Source organism: Aquarana catesbeiana, linkage group LG02, assembly GCF_042186555.1.
Source record: "Aquarana catesbeiana isolate 2022-GZ linkage group LG02, ASM4218655v1, whole genome shotgun sequence".
NCBI lineage: Eukaryota > Metazoa > Chordata > Amphibia > Anura > Ranidae > Aquarana > Aquarana catesbeiana.
The window spans coordinates 530,656,408-530,676,312 of NC_133325.1; the positions used below are offsets into that span (position 1 = coordinate 530,656,408).

A 19,905-nucleotide genomic window follows, 5' to 3' on the forward strand; every position below is an offset into this window, starting at 1 on the left:
ATTCCAGCCTCATCCCCACACCCATCGTCATCTTCTTCACACTGTGGATCTGGCACAGATCTCATCCTACAGTAGTTATCATATCTGGTCTCGGAAGAGAGGTTAAGTTTGTGCTCTGTGTGGAATATTTCTTCAATTTTCCCACATTTATCTGTTCCCACTGCCTGACATTGTCTTAGATGATCACTTAGGTATACAATGGTGACATATGGTCTATCAACCGCATACCTGATGTACGCAATGTCTCACTTTGTATTCCATGTGATACTTTATGGTATTTTATGCTTTCCCACACTTTAAAATAAAACGGCAAATGGAAATACAGTCATCAAAAATAGACAAACTTTTGTTTTCCACTGCCTGTCTTTATCAGGAAGCGTTTACCTTCCACTTCTTGAGAATGTGTGGGGTCTGGCTTTGAAAGAAGCTGTTGAATGTGTCTAAAGTCTGTATCTTTATGTAAATTAAAATAGAAATGAAAAGGCAAAACATTTTTGTATAGATATTTACCAAAAAAAAAAAAAAAAAAAAAAAAGACCATTTTCCCTTTTTTTTATAAGTGATCACATTCCTTCTTTTCTCAGCTGTATAAGAGCTGGGGGGGGGGGGGGCAGCAGAAGCAGACAGCTTCCCAGTGAATGACAATGCAGTGGGGGCATGTTAGGACAAGTCTGATCGTCGGAGGAGAGAAAACTGTTTCCAACATAGCTAGAGAATTGACCACAGTGGGCTCTCCGGCTTAGTGTTGTCAGTTTGTAATAGGGAAGCAAGGGGACTAGCAGGAACACCAGGGATTTCACACAAAGGAAGCAATACAAAGAGAACAGGATACTTTCTCATACAAGTACATGGTACAGCAGACAAACATCAGGAATATGAAGTGTTGGGGGTAACAAACGCTTTAGGTTCACCTTAAAAAAAAAAAAAAAAAATAATAATAATAATAATAAAAATGCCATTTTTTTCAGGTAAAAAAAAAAAAAAAAAATTACATTTATTATTTTTTTATTTTTATTTTTTTAGGAGCCTATAAAGCATTGCACCCATGATCAGCATATTGCAGGTGCAGTGTCAGGCTTCTGCAGACTCTGTAGCTGTCTTCCTATGGGCTGGCAGTTACTTCAGTCCAGGAAGAACCAAGCTATGAGTATGCTCCCCAGCGCCCCCATAGTTCATTAGGAACTACAAGCTGTTAGCCACAAAGCGTGTCGGTACTTGTAGTCTATTCATGCATAGAACACAGGAGTGTGAGCATTTTACATGTACCACCATAAAAATGGGTGGAACATGTAACATGTTCCCAAAGGTAAATATATCCCTTAAAGCAGATCCACTTGCTGATGACAATTACGTCACAGCAGAGTTATAACTATTCCAATTGATAAAGGTATGAACTCTAACTTTTCCATGCTGTGTAAAGCAGCCACCCCATACAAAAGTAGTGCATTTGGCCTGAGACTAAAACCTGCAGAGATTTACGTTACCACACTATCACTTCTGTGCTGCCCTCTATCCTGCATTTCAGCAGCAACTACATACATCGGCAATATCAGCCCAATAAAAGTTCCAGATCTACCACAAAAACTTGTACAGACAAAATGGAGCTTTTATGTTGGGTCACAGTTTAGATTTCTGCAACATTATATGACATTATTTTCATACCTTTACTGAGTACATCCATTTTCTGGGTTGTTACATGCCGTGCTCCTTGATGACCAGAAGGCTTGAGTTCATCTCCTTCCTCTGAAATTTGATCTTTAGACATGACATAGTTAGAAAAGCCACTAAAAAGTAAACATTCTGCAACAAGGACTTTGCTTGTGAAACAATTGTACTCACCATCATCATCCTCATCATCATCTGTTGCATTAATAACTACAGGTGGGTGAGTGGGACTAGGGACATTTTCTACAGCCTCCTTTGTTTTAACTCCACGTAGATGTGTGGTAGAAGCTGCTGTAAGCTTGCTTGAAGTCTGAGAAACCTGTATGTCCATCTCACTTGGTTCAGGCTTGGCTATTTGTGCTATAACAATGGGACATGGTCATGATCAGAAAAAAAAAATATTTTTATTGTTACTGGCCATAAAATCCCTTTCTCCCAGTTCATTGACAGACACAGCTCTTCTGAATCTAGACCATAGGGTTATAGCCCCACCTACAGGAGTAGGACACTAGGCAGAAAAGAACCCAGCAGTCCTAGCTGGCATAAAACCCCCTCTCTGCTATAGGCAGTCAAGTTCAAAACAAATCAGTGCCAGAAGTACAAAACTCCAATAGAGGGGTGGGTGCTGTGTCCGTCAATGAAGACAGAGATATTACAGTGAGTTACCAAAAAAACCCTGTTTCCTTAGGTTCATTGACCAACACAGCTCTTGTGACCTTGACCAAAGGGATCTCTCAAAGTAGTGCCTCCACAAGGGGCGGACAAACCAAAAAAATAAATCAATAAAAACACAGGAGCAACCAGGCAAACAAGCCAACCACCCAAACAACCACTAAGAGGGCAAACAAGGAATCTGTAACAGTAGCCAGCAAAACGTTGTGGCCAAAACGAGCATACTAAGACGCAAATACATCAACTTTGTAAAAGTGTACACAGATGACCAGGTACCCACCTCACAAACCAGAGACACAGATGCCAAAGCATAGAAAGCACAAATTGCCCTAGCGGGGGTGGGAATCATGCCGTCACCATGGGCTTAACAGGAGCAGCTGGGACACCGGGCATGATACTCCAGATAGCCTCCACCTACCTTAAACTGACCTGTCAAGCAGTATCAGCAGGAAAGGGTATATAGATGACAAGCCGGACAAGGCCTCTGAACTCGCATGTCCCTTAGGGACTGGGGAGTGCCCCAGTTCCCCTCCTCTGCTGCCTCCAGAGCCATAGATCACTGGCATCATAGCAACAGTTGACCAGGCCATAATGGGGTACTACCCACAATGGGCATGCTTAAGGTCACCAACAGCCCCTTGGCCACAGCCACAGAACCCTCATGTTGCACTTGTGTGACCAAACAAAACTCCAGGAGGGCTGCACCTCACCTTTCCAACCATGCAGTGGCACTGCAGTGTCCCCAAAACCTGCTGAGGCCGCCCCAACAGCCCCCTTGAGCGGACCATTTCACCATACACATCAGGCACCGTGTAGCATACAAGGACATGGGACAGTAAAGGCTACAGCCCACAGTCAAAATGGAACCACCACCCTGCCTCAGGGTCCGACCCTGGGGGGGGGGGGGGGGGGCAGTGCTGTGTTGACACCAGTTGGCCCTGGTGAGTTCAGGGGGCTGCCCTGTCATTTAACTAGGGGAACGGACAAGCTGGACTGCATTGGCATGCACTGCATAAACGTCCCCACAAGTACGTCCCACAACCTAGCCAATTCATGGGGGGACAAAGGGTACTGGGAACCCATCTCCACACCCGGGCCTAGGGGAGGGGGGGGCTTGCAAGGGAACTCAGACCCATGGGGAGGAGTTGACACCTTATAAACAGACCTCCCCAGGGAGTACTAGTGCCCCACTCTGCATCCAAGGAAGGAAAGTAGGGGGCATCTACTTATCAATCCACGCGGAGCATGTGGATTAGAATCCTGTCACAGATCTTCCTCTCCACTGAAGTGGGGTGCTGTCGGCCAAGGTAGCACTGTGATTCGGACTACAGGCACCCAGTCATATCTGTGGGTAGTGTTTTTATCCTTAAATAAAATATAGTGACTAAAGGAAAAAAGGAAAAAAACAATGGCGCTTAATTTAAAATGTGAATATCTATTCAACCTAACTGTGAAAAACTGTAATAAACGAACAATTAAATCACCCTGTGACAAGTGAATCACATACGTGAGTAAATCTACCACGATATAAACAAAAAGTCCATATAGGTTTCAAAATGTCCTTGACTTATAGTGTCTTCTTATTCCATCCACCACACCAAAAGTATCGAATCACCACTTCCTAGTTCGGCTTCAAGCGTCACACGTCACTGGTGATAAATTGCCGTACAGCCACGCCTCCAACATGTTTCATCACAAACTGACTTATTCATGGGATTGTAATCCCATGAATAAGTCAGTTTGTGACGAAACATGTCGGGGGCAATCATTACCAGTGATTGTACGGCAATCATTACCAGTGACCCTTGAAGCAGAAAAAGGAAGTGGCGATTCGATACTGTGGCCAGACACAGAGGAGGGGGTGAGAGATACGATATGACGCCTGCACACCTCGGGTCCGCCGTGACCGCAGTCCAACAGTGTGTTATCCATTAGAAATGCTTGCTGTGACTCTGAGTTTTTGCTGGCTTTGGATTTTATGTAATGTGAGTGTAACAGTTGAAGATTTGAAGTGTTCACAATAAACTGATTTATACTTTTTTTACACTATTGGAGCACCTTTATTATTTTACATGTGGTGTGATCCTTGCATACACATTTGGATATCGGATTGTCGATTTAACCCTTTCTGTGTGGTTTGAAAGCGCTTTAGCCTGACACACAAGTGTAGGCATTGGGAGTTGGTGAGGTGTGGTGTGGTGGATGGAATAAGAAGACACTATAAGTCAAGGACATTTTGAAAACTATATGGACTTTTTGTTTATATTGTGGTAGATTTACTCACGTATGTGATTCACTTGTCACAGGGTGATTTAATTGTTCATTTATTACACAGTTTTTCACAGTTAGGTTGAATAGATACTCACGTTTTAAATTAAGCACCACTGTTTTTTTTTTCCTTTTTTTCCCTTTAGTCACTATATTTTAAGGATAAAAACACTACCCACAGTTCATAATACTTTAAGTGGCAGCTCCATTTCAGGTAGGACTTTATATTCTAGGCGCAGCGGTGGGAATTTAAGTGGGGGCGGATTGTTTAACTTAAATACCAACAGCTTTTTGACCCAGTCATATCTTTCCCCACAAAATGTTTAACTTGCTGGCCTGCCTTTGTCCAGGATGCGGCACGTAGCAGCTGACCGAGCGCTGAGCTAGCAGTCTGCGCACACTCATTGGCCAAACTGGGGTGACCACTGGATCTATACTATCCAGCCTGTCACCCGACCTGGCTGTTGATTGAAGATCTCCGCATAAAAGAATCCCAGGAGAAAGAAAAATGAGAAGAAAAGAAGGCTACGGAACCAGAGGATCCAGCAGGGAGCCAGTTTATACTCGTACACTAAGCAGAAAAAAAAATGGATTGCCTTTAGTGGAGAGGGGGTTTTATACCAAATAGGACTGCCCATAGGTGGTGCAGTGTTCTTTTCTGCCTAGTGTCCTACTCCTGTAGATAGTGCAAAATATTTTACAGCGCACACATACAAGAATGACATTTCCTGCAGGGCTAGTTAAAAACACCTGAACACCTGAACATATTCAAAAAATACGGGGGTTTGGTCACACTATATGGTCATATAGTGCTAAGCCCACTTACTGCACAAAGTACCCCGAATTAGTGGGTCCTACACTAGTAATAGAATGGAAGATCCTCTGTCTCAACCATGGGAGCTGAACTCCTCTATGTGGGAGAACTGAAAGGGATACATCCTAATCACTGGTGGCCACTAAATAGGAGGTAATGAGGAGGGGGAGGGGTGCTCCAGCCCAAAAACCTGGTCAGGGCCTATTACAACATACAAGTACATATTTGGGGGGCACACCATACAATGCATTTAAATTCAAGATGGTGCTGCTGTAAGACCTATAAACAGTGCAAAATATTTTACAGCGCACACATACAAGAATGACATTTCCTGCAGGGCTAGTTAAAAACACCTGAACACCTGAACATATTCAAAAAATACGGGGGTTTGGTCACACTATATGGTCATATAGTGCAGTAAGTGGGCTTAGCACTATATGACCATATAGTGTGACCAAACCCCCGTATTTTTTGAATATGTTCAGGTGTTCAGGTGTTTTTAACTAGCCCTGCAGGAAATGTCATTCTTGTATGTGTGCGCTGTAAAATATTTTGCACTGTTTATAGGTCTTACAGCAGCACCATCTTGAATTTAAATGCATTGTATGGTGTGCCCCCCAAATATGTACTTCTACTCCTGTAGATGGCACTATAACCTTAAGGTCAAGATTTAGAAGAGCTGTGTCCATTAATGAACGTAAAAGAAAAGGGATTTTAGAAGTGAAACTTTTTTTTATTATTTCAATGTTCAAGAAAAAAAATCAGGGCACAACAATAAAAGAACAGCAAGTCAGCATCAATGGCTATTGCCCATAGCCTGACATATTCAAATCAAAAGCATATAGTCCAAACAGAGTGGTGTTGTGCTAGATGGACTAGGTCGGAGACAAAAGCATCAAATCCGGTCCGGAATGCAAGTAACAGAACATCATAATGGGGAAAACATAAAGCTAAAAACACAGCATGGACCATTATCTAATCCAACTTAGTGGATAACATCAAGTCAATCTGATATGATATAGATAGACAAAATGAACATCACTTGTACGGGGGGGGGGGGGGGAGGGAGGAAATGAAGAGAAGAATCCACGAGGAAAAAAAGAAGGGAGGGGGTGAGGGGGAGTGTAGAAAGGGGGGGAGACTGGGATTAGGATCTAGGGACGGAGGACCTATAGAACCTGTTAGGTCAAGAGGCATCACATTAGTAGTTACATGACATGGAAGAGGGGAGAACTAGTAGGAGGGAGATCAGAAATAAGGTGCCGCAGAGCTGCACCGCAGGAGGTCTAAATAAGGAGAAGGCTGAGGATATACTTGCTGGAGTTAAAAGTATGTCTGTAAGCGGGTGTCAGAGGTAGAAAAGTAGATGCAAACATACCATAGAAGTTTGTATTTGTCAAAAGTATCATTACCATGCGCATTATGTCATTCACAATAGAAACCCACAGAGATAACGGAGGAATAGTTTTAGTCTTTTAGTCAAAATAGAGGGATTAGCTGCTGTGCTGCAGACAAAACGAAACGTAGAAGGCTTGGTTTCTGGGATGTCACAGAGCCAGGTAGCATAGAAAGGAGAGCAATCGCTGGGGTGGGTGTTAGAGGCTTCTCATAGATTTTGCTATAAACTATAAATATCCAAGTCCAGAAGGGGTGTGTCATCTCACATTTCCACCACATATGAAGGTATGTACCCAAAGCTGAGCCATAATGCCAGCGGGTCTACTGAAAAATTGTATGCAATGTTGATGGATCCCTATACCACTGGAACAGGATCTTTTTCCTGGTAGTAGCAGAAAATGGTAGACTTATGTGTGAAACGGAATGAAGTTTGCCACTCCGCCCTCGAAAACTCCTCTTCCAAGTCCCTGGACCATGTCCTGGTGTATGTTGGCAAATCATCATTGGTAGATTAATTAACAGAGGGAGGAGAGTAGATGTCTAGGCAACTTATGGAGGGAGCACAGCTGCTCAAATTCAGTATAAGGGAGATGTGTATGAGAGAAGAGAAATTATTTAGAAAAGGACAGGTGGTGGGTTGTGAGCCAGTCTCGTGGTCCAGCAGGACAACCTGGGTTCCATTTTGGGGGTGCAAAAACATGTTCGCTCTCGGCCAGGTAGATTGTGAAAATTAGCCTACTGTAGGGACTCCCACCACCTGGGGGAAGGCTGGGATGACAAATAGAGTGGGTGGGGAGGGGTCAGAAGAGAGGACAGAACACAGCCCCCTCTTGTACCACAATCGGAGGGAAGCTAATGTCAACAGGGAAGAAGAGTATAGACGGTGAAGGTCTCGACTATAAACCAAAGAAAGATTAGAAGGTCGACAGGGGCCAGATCTTGCTCGACCATGATAGAAGCCTTAGTGAACAAGCGAGGGAACCATTCAAGAATGCTTTCAATGATTGTAGCTTTACAGTAAAGATCAGACAAGTTGGAGGGGATTGTAACTCCCAAATAAGAAATGCCCTTGGTTTGACAATAAAAAGAGAAGTTAGCGTGGAGTAAGGACATCATAGTTGCCGGCAAAGACATGTTGAGGGCTTCCATTTTGGAAATATTACACTTAAAGTTATTAAAAGACCAGAATCTCTGAAATTCATGAAAAAGTAAAGGAAGGGAAATTGTTCTGACGATTGGCACACACCAGGTGTTCTAAAACGATAACAGAAGGGGAGAAAAGAGACACCCCTGATGTATGCCATTAGATATATCGAACGACTCTGAAGTGGTACCATTCACTAGAATGGAAGAGGCAGGCTGAGAATAGAGAGACGTAACCTTAGTGATAAAAGAAGCACTCAAACCAAATTGCTATAAAGAAAAGCGCAAGAATTGTCAATTAACCCAATTGAACGCCTTTTCGGCTTCAAAAGATAAAAGACATTCTTTCAGATTATGCCATTAAATGTAGGAGGTGGATCGTCTTGGTCATGTTGTCCCTTGCCTCATGGCCCGGGACCAAGCTGACTTGATCTCTGTGGATGGCTGCAGGCAAAAGAGGAGACAGACGATTGGCAAGTACCTTCTTAAAGATATTCAATAAATATATCGGTCTGTAAATACTGCAATGCGAGGGGTCCTTGCCTGGTTTTGGGAGAATGGATAGGTTGGCCGATAGGAGCCCTTTAGAGGGACTTATGGAGTCATTGATGGAGTTAAATGCTCTAGTGCAGGGGTCCTCAAACTACTGCCCACCAGGGTGATTTACCTGGCCCGCCCCTTTAACATTGCAGCACTCCCCCTCCCCTCTGCTACCTTAATTACACAAGACGAGAAATATGACAGGTCCGGACAAAGGGCGGGACCTTTTGAGTTAAGAAGCGGGTGATTAATTACAAGGCAGCAGGGCGGTCCCAGCAATCAATCTTCAACTATAAGGCAGGTGATTGATTGTTGAGACTGCCCTGCTGCCTAGTAATTAATCACCCGCTTCTTAATTCAATAGTTCCCGCCCTTTGTCCAGACCTGTCAAGCTTTGCATCTTGTGTGATTAAGGTAGCAGAGGGGAGGGGGAGTGCTGCAATGTTATAGAAGAGGCAGTGTAATACCGCTAGAGGGATCCATTATGGGAGGGGGGACTGATGGGGAGGATTGGTCATGGGGGGGCTTTGTGATTGGGTTATCTGTTATGGGGGTGCTTTTTGATGGGGGGAATCTGTGATGGAGGGCTTTTTGATGGGGCGGGGGTCTGTGATGGAGGGCTCTGTGATAGAGAGGAGTCTGTGATGGGGGTGCTTTGAGATAGGGGAGGGGATCTGTGATCATGGGATCTGTGATGGGGGGGGAATCTTTGATGGGGGAGGATCTGTGATTGAGGGCTCTGATGGGGGGGCGATCTGTGATGGGGGGGGCGATCTGTGATGGGAGGTCTGTTATGGGGGCTTTTTAATGGGGGGAGTCTGTGATGGGAGGCTTCATGATGGAGGGAAGTCTGTGATTGGGAGGGGGAATCTGTGAAATACTAATACGTTTATGTTGATTAAAATTGTTCTTTATTTTAAATATTGTATTGTTTTTTTCCTGTTTTTTTGCACTACAAATAAGATGTGTGCATAGGGATTTGTTCATATTTTTTTCAAATTATAGTCCGACCTCCCAACAGTCTGAGGGGCCGTGAACTGGCCCCCTGTTTAAAAAGTTTGAGGACCCCTGCTCTAGTGAGTACCGGGGTCAGGAGGGGTGCAAAGGTTTTAAAAAACCTAAGGGTAAACCTGTCCGGACCAGGACATTTAACTATTTTCAAATCCTTGATTGCACCCAGGAATTCAGGTTCAACCAGAAGTTTGTCCAAAGCATCCTGAAAATCAACTTCGGGAAGGGCTGTTTTGGAGATATAAGCCTGCATATTATTCGACGAGGATGCTAGCGTGCTGCCAGCTACTGGGGGGGAAAATTGTAGAGCTGGGAATAATTTTGCCTAAAGGAAAAAGAGATGCTCTGGGTGTTAAAAATGTTACAATTTTTGGGATGGGCAAGAAATTGAATAGGGTGGCGAGGTCTAGGGTGTAGGAGTTCTCACTAATTGTTGGCCACATTTATTAGCCAAAGAATAATGGTAATTACAGGCCTTGTCGCAAGCTAAGAACGAGATTCCAATCCCACGTTTCTCCGAAAATAAGACCTAATGCCATTTTCCAGGAGCGCTGCAATATAAGCCCTACTCCGAAAAATAGGATTTTTTCATCATACTTACCTGTAAAATTCTTTTCTTTGAGTACATCATGGGACACAGAGTTAGGCTAAGCAGTGTCATTACCTACTGGGTTATACGCCATCTCTAGGTGAATGGACACTGGTAGACAAAGTCTTAGACAGGAAGTGATCCCCTATATAACCCCTCCCATACAGGAAGTACATCAGTTTTGTAGCAAGCACTGAATCCTCAAAAAAGAGGGGAGGGATCTCTGTGACCCATGATTTACTCAAAGAAAAGGATTAAAAAAGGTAAGTATGACGAAAAAGACAGAATTCAGAGAGTAGCGGTTAATGATTCTTACACTGAATGGTCTAAAGTTATCAGTGGTGTACCTCAAGGTTCAGTGCTGGGACCCTTACTTTATATCATCTTTATAAATGATATTGGGTCTGGGATCAAAAGTAACATTTCTGTCTTTGCAGATGACACCAAGCTATGCAGTGGAATAACGTCCTTACAGGATGTCTCCAATTTACAAGCCGACCTCAATGCACTGTCTAATTGGGCGACTATGTGGCAGATGAGGTTTAATGTTGAGAAATGTAAAGTTATGCACTTGGGGGCTAAGAATATGCATGCATCATACATGCTAAGGGGGAGTACAACTGGGGGAATCCGTGGTGGAGAAGAATCTGGGGGTTTTGGTAGATCATAAGCTCAATAATAGCATGCAATGCCAAGCTGCGGTTTCCAAAGCGAGCAAAGTCCTTTCTTGTATTAAGAGAGGTATCAACTCTAGAGAGAAATATAATTTTGCCCCTGTTCAAATCATTAGTAAGACCTCATCTGGAATATGCAGTTCAGTTTTGGGCACCAGTTCTCAAAAAGGATATCGGGGAACTGGAGAAAGTGCAGAGAAGGGCAACCAAACTGATAAGAGGCATGGAGGAGCTCAGCTATGAGGAAAGATTAGAGGAACTAAAATTTATTCACTCTTGAGAAGAGGAGAATAAGGGGGAAATTATCAACATTTTCAAATATATAAGGGGTCCATATAGTGAACTTGGTGTTGAGTTATTCTCTTTACGGTCAACCCAGAGGACACGGGGGCACTCTTTACGCCTAGAGGAAAAGAGATTTCATCTTTAAATACGCGAAGGTTTCTTCACAGTAAGAGCTGTGAAAATGTGGAATAGACTCCCGCCAGAGCTGGTTCTGACCAGCTCAGTAGATTGCTTTAAGAAACGCCTGGATACTTTCCTAAATGTACATAATATAACTGGGTACTAACATTTATAGGTAAAGTTGATCCAGGGAAAATCCGACTGCCTCTTGGGGGGGTCGGGAAGGAATTTTTTCCCCTGCTGTAGCAAATTGGAGCATGCTCTGCTGGGGTTTTTTGCCTTCCTCTGGATCAACTGAGGGTATAAAATTGGGTATATTGGATTGTACGATATTTTTTATTTTATTTATTTATTGTTTTTAAAGCTGAACTGGATGGACTTGTGTCTTTTTTCAACCTGACTAACTATGTAACTATTTTCTTTTTCATACATCATGGGACACAGAGTTAGGCTAATATTCATTATCTACTGGGATGTCCCAGAGCAATAGCCTTGAGGGGGAGGGAGACACCCTGCCAAAACAACAGCCATCAGACCTTTATTCGGCAGCCTGCAGTGCACCGCAGGTGAAAACCGAATCCTCGGCTGCTCGAACAGCCACTTGATAAAATTGTGAACGTATGCACTAAAGACCAGGTAGCAGCCTTACAAATCTGAGCCACAGATACCTGATGGTGAAAAGTCCAGGAGGTTCCTACACCCCTAGTAGAATGAGCTCTCACCCTAAAGGAAGGAGCTTTACGTTTCAGAGCATAGGCCTGAAAGACCAATTGACGGACCCAATTGGCAATGGAAGCTGCCTGCCCATTCTTGGGTTTTCTTGGTAAAACAAAAAAGAAGGAGTCTGATCCTGGGATCGCCACAGATCTACACAAATGAACCTTGACTGCCCGGACAACGTCCAAGGAATGCAATAGTCTCTCTTCCACCGAACAAGGCTGAGAGAAAAAGGATGGCAAAAATGTCCTGATTTACATTAAAGGCTGACACCACTTTTGGCAAAAAGGATGGAACAGGCCGTAACACGACCCTATTGTGGTGAAAGATCAAGTATGATTCCTTGCATGAAAGGGCAGCCAACTCCAACACCCTTCTAGCCGAGGTGATGGCCATCAGGAAGGCTATCTTACATGACAGCAAGTCTAATGAAATTTCCTTGATGGGCTCAAATGGTTGTTTCTGTAACACAGACAGCACCAAGTTCAAGTCCCAAGGACACATAGGTGATCTAATGGGGGGAAGCAAACAAGTTGCCCCCCAATGAATGGGAGGCTAAAGGCCTTTGGGAGAATACTGACAGGGCCAAAATCTGACCTCTGATTGTACTCCAAGCCAATCTGATTTCCAAAGCTGACTGTAGAAAAGAGAGAATTCTCATAATCAAGCATTTCCGAGGATGCCACTTTCTGGCTACACACCAAGCAATACAAGTCTTCCAGACCTTATGATAGATGTTCCTAGTGACAGCTTTTCTAGCATTCACTATGATAGACACCACTGGTCCCGAGATGCCACGGTCCTGCAAAACCCTGGCTTCAATAGCAATGCTGTCAAATTTAGAGACTGTAAACTGAGGTGGAATATAGGACCTTGAGTCAGTAGATCGGGGGGCGGCATGGTAGCGTCCAAGGCCGGTCTATTGCCAGTCTCACAATCTCCGGGAACCAGGGCCTTCTGTGCCAGGCTGATGCCACCAGAATGACTGGAACCCCCTCTCTCTGAATCCTGCGCAACAAATGTGGAAGGAGAGGGATCGAGGGAAAGCATAAACCAGGGAGTACTGGCTCCATGGAACTACCAGTATATCTGCTCCGATTGCCAGAGGATCCCTCGTTCGGGAAACAAACTGTGGCTTGTCGAACCTGGATGCCAATAAGTCGACCGCTGGCCATCCCAAACGCAGGCAAATTTCCTGGAATGCCCCTGGGTGTAGGGAGTATTCCCCCGGGCAGATCTGCTGGCGGCTGAGATAATCTGTCTTCCAGTTCTCTACTCCGGGGATATGGACTGCCGATAGAATCGGTACATGTCCCTCTGCCTAGGCTAGTATGTGGTTCACCTCCTTCAGAGCTTAACGACTCCTGGTACCGTCTTGGTGGTTTATATAGGCCACTGCAGTGGCACTGTTGGACTGAAATCTGATAGGGCAGTCCTGAAGCTCCACCGTCCAGGACCATAGGGCCAGACGTACTGCCCGTAACTCCAGGACGTTGATGGGCAGGAACTGTTCTGTCCTTTTCCATTTCCCCTGAGCTGTGAGCCCCTCTAGGGTCGCTCCTCACCCTGAGAGACTGGCATCTGTAGTCAGTACTCTCCAAGTTACCAGGAGGAAGGATCTTCCCTTTCACAGGTTCTAATCCTGCAACCACCAGTTTAGGCTGAAGCGTGCCCGAGAAGATAACATTGGATAATCCAGGGCTTGTCCTCTTCTGTTCCAAGCCAACAAGATGTCACAATTCTTCCTAGAAGACTCATACAGAGCAGAATGGAGGGTTGTCTGGTACCCCTTATCTGACACACCTGATCCTTCAGGGTACAGATGCTTACGGGTGGCAAAAATACCCTTGCTGGGACCGTATCTAGGATCAGACCTAAATACTTTAGACTTTGAGCTGGTCTCAAAGCTGACTTTGTTATTTAAGATCCAGCCTAAGCTTTCCAAATATAGCACTGTTCTAAATATAGCACTGCTCTGTTCTAGAGCCTGTAGTGAGTGATCTGAACAGGCGGTCATCCAGATACCCGAGCATCAAGATACTTTGGACCCTTAAAAGACTCAGTACTGGTGCTAGGACCTTTGAACATCCGGAGTGCTGTGGCAAGCCCGAGGGGTAGAGCCGCAAACTGAAAATGATTCTCCTCTACTGCAAATCGCAGGAACCTCTGATGAGGCTGCAAGATAGGTACGTGTAAATACGTGTCCTTTATAAATCGATGGAGGCTAGAAAGTCTCCGATCTGGAGCGAGGGTACAACTGAGCGGACAGACTCCATCCGAAAGCAATGGATTAGTAGATACCGGTTCAGGGATCTTAGATTCAAAATGGGCCTTGTGTCCCCATTTGGTTTTTGAATCGTAAACAGGTTTGAATAAAAGCCCACACTCCTTTAAGATACAGGAACCTGTACAATCACTCCTTGATGCACTAAATGATTTAGTGCCTGAAACAGTAAGGTTTCTTTTTGGAGGATCTGAGGGAACACTGGATCTTAGAAACCTCTAAGGGGGAACCCACCCCCACCGTAATTCCAGCTTGTAACCGCGGGATATAGTCAAGGTGACCTACTCGTCCCAAACCACAGTTCTCCAAATGTCTGCAAAGTGCAGCAGCCTTCCCTCCACCCAATATGGGGTGCGTCCCCTCAAAAGCAGGGCTTGGTGCTGGGTTTAGTAGAGCTTTGGACCCAGGGCTTTTTCTGTCCCAGGCCTTGCGGCTTGCCCCCGGCTCTAGCGCCCTGTTGGCAGCGGAACTGCCTTGGCACTGAGACACCCGAGGAAGCAGTCCCTGAGGTTTTAAGTGGGGGGCCTGGTGCTTCTCTTTATAGGAAGTAGAGAGCTCTTCCCTCCGGAAATCTTTTGGATATATTTGTCCAAATCATCAAACCTTCCCCATGAAAGGGGAAACCTGCCAATAACTTTTTACAAGGAAGCTCAGCTGACCGGTTCTTAAGGCACAAGAGTTTGCACATATGTACAGACAAGAGAGCCAAACAAGAAACCTGCTGTATTGAATCCTTTAAGGCATCAACAGCAAAACAGCGCTCGAGGAATATCTCTTATTTTCAGCAAGATCATCCTCCTGGTTAGGCCTGTCAGGCCATCTGACCTGATCCTTTATGGACTGGCAGATACCAATTGCTGCGACAGCTGGCTGAATAGCTGAACTGGCCAAAAGGAAGCCTTTAATAATGACTCCAGTTTCTTGTCTCAGGGACCCCAAAGAGGACCAGGGGGGCTCTGTAACCGCTAAGAGGCAACTCAAGGGCAGAACAAACCATCTCGGTAAGAGTCTGGATAAAAAGCCTCTGCGTCAGAGGCAGACACCAACTGGATATCTTCTTATCCAGATTGCTCATAAGCAGACTCATCTGTCGGGCCCTCCACAGAATCCTGAGCTTTTAGCTCTTCCCCATCCACAACCAATTCCTGCTCCAAACTAGAAGGCTCGGGGGGGGGGGGGGGGGGATCTGTCACGCTTCTTGTTGGTGATAAAGGGTGAAGCAGCAGCGTTGACTGTAGGCACCATACCAGATAGGTACAGCGGCTCAGATTGCCCAGAAGCCTCTGGTCTTTCAGGGGATACAAAACTAGGGATATGACCAAGTTCTTTAGGAGCTACTGACGACATAGGTGTGCCCTTCCCTGTAGTGTTAGTCCCGCTCCTCTTTTTTGAAGACATTTACAAGCTACAAAAAGGGAGTAGCTGGGTGTAATATTAACAGACCTCAGAAGGGAGACCCTTTAATAGGGCTCACCAAGCTCCTATGCAACAATCCTGCTAAGCACCTTAGCCTGCCAAGCAACACCTGGTGACTCACCTGACTTGGGTAAGGAGAAATGAACCGCTGAAAATGCCTGGTTCAGAGCCTGCTCTGTGTCCCACAGCTGCTTTAAGGAAGCACTGCATGCTTGGCATACACAGCTTAAATAAGCTGGCTGTGTGCTGGGACGTTCTGCGCACGCGTACGTGCGTGGTCCTGGCAAACGGGCGCGGATGTATTTGCATATGAAATAGTGAAAAATATAGCACATAACAAACTGTACATAAATATCGTGATATTAATGTGAAACAATAAAATTCATATAAAAGTCAATCAACCAAATCAATGTTGAACAAAAATAGTTCCCTGTATCCAAAATTGAAAAAGGCAAGTGAATGTCCCACTGTGTCTAAACAGAAAAAACAGGCTACGGCACATGCGCGGCTCCGAGTGCGCACCACGCCTATGGCGAAGCCGCGTGCGCCATGGCTACCAAACTGCTGAGCACAGCAGCGCTCTTGCAAATGCACGTGCACCATGGCAAACCAAGGCGAAATGGCACACCATCGTGCGCCATCATACAGGTAAAAAACAGCCAGACACAAATAAAAAAGGTACACTTTGCAAACACCCATAGCTAGCCCAAAACTCCCCCGTATGGTCACTGCACACAGGTGTACAGCCTCTAGCTAGCTTGACTGATTATTACAATCACTGAGACACCCCACAATAAGTAAATAAGGGGGTTTCACTTACCAGTCCAGGCGCAGGGCAGCATAGAAACTAAGAGCCCAATCTTCACCCATCACGGTGGGTTCCTGTCACTTGAGGACCTTAAAGGACTAGGTACCGTTTTCATGTTTAGGGTCCACTCCCTTGGACCTGTACAGTGCCCTGCAGGAATGCCTTAGCACTGTGGTGTCCAAGATTCAAATTCGCAGGGTCCAGCGCCCGGAGTTCGCATTACAGGCAAAACCTCGCAGGATCTTAAGTCTTCTTTGCGAGGCTCAGGTTCCATCTAAGCATATAGAGCCTGTGTCAAATGGATCAGATCGGTCAATCCCTTGATTCATTTAAGAACCATTTGTGGGACTAGAGACCTGGAGCTCAGAGAGCTCAAACAAATGTGCCCATCCACCTTTCAGACACTGGTAAAAAAAAAAAAAAAAACTGATGCACTTCCTAACCCCTCTCATAGGAGGGGTTATATAAGGGATCACTTCCTGTCCAAGACTGTCTACCAGTGTCCATTCACCTAGAGATGGAGTATAACTCAGTAGGTAATGCTGTGTCCCATGATGTATGAAAAAGAAATAAGCCCTTGTTTGAGGTGCTGATGTACTCCTATAATCCTCTCTTTTACAGCATTGTGCTGTGTGTGTGTCTGTGATCTAGCAGTGTCAGGTGCCTTAGAGCGGCACTCAGCTGATCTCCCCGCTGGTCTTCTTCTCCCGGATGTCGGCAGGGATCTCGGCCCCCCTCCCTCTGCAGAGCTTTGGCAGGTCACGGAAGGTACGGTAGTCTCAGTGCAGAGCCTCTGCAATCATGTCATACTGTGTGCATATCAATACTCCGGTCTCCACAAGGTATTCACTTAAATTCAACCTTCACGCGATGCATACAATTGAAGCACTGAAATGCTACAGATATTTTTTTCTTCACATGCCGGTGTGCTCTTTCCCTCTCCGAGCACTGCGGGGGGGGGGGGGGTGGAGGAGCTGAGGTGTTTGGCATTGGCACCATTGGATTGCAGGGGCACACACATTGTGTACTACTGTAACAGAGGATTTTGGCATTTGACAAGCATTTAAATTTTGTTTAAACAGAGGATTCCTGACAGGCAGGGAGGGAGAGAAAACAGCGTGTTATATGTTAAGACCTACCCCAAAAATAAACCCCTATTGGGTCTTTTGTTGCCAAAATGAATATAAGACCCAGGCTTATTTATTTTCGGGGAAACACGGTAGTTGAAGCAAGTGTTGTTGGTATCGGAACAAGGTAACATAGGTGGAGGGTGGCAGACTCCATTTATGATGGGATTCAAGGTCTGCTGTGGTGGAATGTAAGCAACGAATTTCGGTTGCTCTGATCTTTTTCAGACAGGTTCCATGTTGGATAAGAACGCCCCTTTCAGGGCTTCCAATTGTGTGAGAGGGGTAGTGGTGTCCGAGACGCAAAGTTTCAAATGGTCTTGGCAACCTCAGCCACACATATGGAGTCTCTAAGTAGGCTGTCGTTAAAGCGCCAGGATGCATTTCTGCGGGCAGTCGGTGGGCGTGCTTTTGTCGAGTGGAAGTGGACATGATCAGACCAAAGATGTTAGCCCATAGAGGCTTGAAGTGGGGTATCCAACAGGGATTGGGAGATATAGTCTAGGAAGAAATAGTCTAGTCTACTATATTATTATTATGCATGATTTATACAGCGCCAACAGTTTGGGCAAAGCTTTACAACATGAGGGCCGACAGTACAGTTACAATTCAATACAGGAAGAATCAAAGGGCCCTGCTCGTTAGAGCTTACAATCTAGAAAGGAGGCTCAAGTAATACAAAAGGTAATAACTCTGGGGGATGAGCTGATGGCGAAAATGTAAACACAGTTAGGTGTGGGTAGGATAGGCTTCGCTTTAGAGGATGGTTTTCAGGGACTGTCTAAAAGCTAATAGAGTAGGAGATAATCGGACCGATTGGGGTAAGGAGTTCCATAGGATTGGAGAGGCTCTGGAAAAATCCTGGAGACGAGCATGGGAGGAGGTGACAAGAGAACCAGAGAGCAGGAGCTCTTGAGAGGAACGAAGAGAACGATTAGGTTGGTATTTTGAGAAAAGGCTAGCGATGTAGCTGGGGGCTAAATTGTGGATGGCTTTATAATTATTTTAAATTTAATTTGTTGGGTGAGCCGAAGCCAGTGGAGGGATTGAAAGAGGAGAAGCAGACAGAGCGATTGGTAAGGTGGATGAGTCTGGCAGCAGCATTCATGATGGATTGAAGGGGAGATAGACCGTGTAGAGGTAAGGCAATGAGGAGGGAGTTGCAGTAGTAGAGGCAAGAGATGACCAGGGAGTGAATTAAGAGCCTTGTTGTGGCATTGGTTAGAAAGGGGCATGGAGATTTTGCGGAGGTTGAGGCGACAAGATTTGGACAGTGATTAGACGTGTGGTTTGGTTTTGTATAGAATGAGTTTGAGGAAGTGGTGTGACATCCAAACTGATATACAGTTGTGCTCATAAGCTTACATACCCTGGCAGAATTTATAATTTCTTGGCCATTTTCAGAGAATATGATAAACATTTTTCACTCACGGTTAGTGTTTGGCTGAAGCCATTTATTATCAATCAACTGTGTTTACTCTTTTTAAATCATAATGGCAACAGAAACTACCCAAATGACCCTGATCAAAAGTTTACATACCCTGGTGATTTTGGCCTGAGCACACAAGCAGACACAAAGGGGTTTGAATGTTTATTAAAAAGTAATCATCCTCACCTGTGATCTGTTTGTGTGTGTGTGTGTGTCTGTGTATATAAAAGGTCAATGAGTTTCTGGACTCCTGACAGACTCTTGCATCTTGCATGCAGTGCTGCACTGACGTTTCTGGATTCTGAGTCATGGGGAAAGCAAAGAATTGTTAAAGGATCTGCGGGAAAAGGTAGTTGAAATGTAAAAAACAGGAAAGGGATATAAAAAGATATCCAAGGAATTGAGAATGGCAATCAGCAGTGTTCTGCCAGGCTACATAAACTTATGAGCACAACTGTATCTGTTAGTAAATTAGTGATACGTGAGGAGACGGAGGGAGTGAGCTGAGGGGTAGAGAAATAGATTTGGGTGTCAGCATAGAGGTGGTACATGGAAGCCATGGGAGGCTATCAGCTGACCCAGGGAAGAGGTGTAGATAGAAAATAAAGTCCAAGAACAGAACCTTGGGGGACCCCAACAGAGAAAGGAAGAGGAGAGGAGGAAGTAGACTTAAGTAACGCTAAAAGGTGCGGTTGGATAAGTAGGAAAAGAACCAGCGAAAGGTACAGTCACGGAGACCAAAGGCGTGGAGGTTTTTTTTTTTTTTTTTGAGGAGGGGGTGGTCAACCGTATCGAAGGCAGCAGAGAGGTCCAGGAGGAGTAGTAAAGAATAGCGTCCATTGGTTTTGGTCGTTAGCAGGTATATGTATTGTGTGCAGCGGAATAATGGCTGTAGTCCCTTTCCATGGGATGCTGAATGCGCCAGACATCTACCAAGTGGTTGGA

General features: G+C 45.0%; 1 protein-coding gene across 7 annotated transcripts in view; it reads right to left on the minus strand.

The window, feature by feature from the left end:
• The window catches only part of ZC3H11A (zinc finger CCCH-type containing 11A), a 754,301-nt gene that overhangs the window by 513,029 nt on the left and 221,367 nt on the right, over nucleotides 1-19,905 (minus strand). For all 7 annotated transcript variants that reach the window (XM_073615852.1, XM_073615851.1, XM_073615846.1 and 4 more), the window contains 2 exons: nucleotides 1,840-2,025; nucleotides 1,663-1,755 (listed from right to left, as the gene is read on the minus strand). In XM_073615852.1, coding sequence (XP_073471953.1) covers nucleotides 1,663-1,755; nucleotides 1,840-2,025 — 279 coding nt within the window. The remainder of the gene's footprint in view (nucleotides 1-1,662; nucleotides 1,756-1,839; nucleotides 2,026-19,905) is intronic.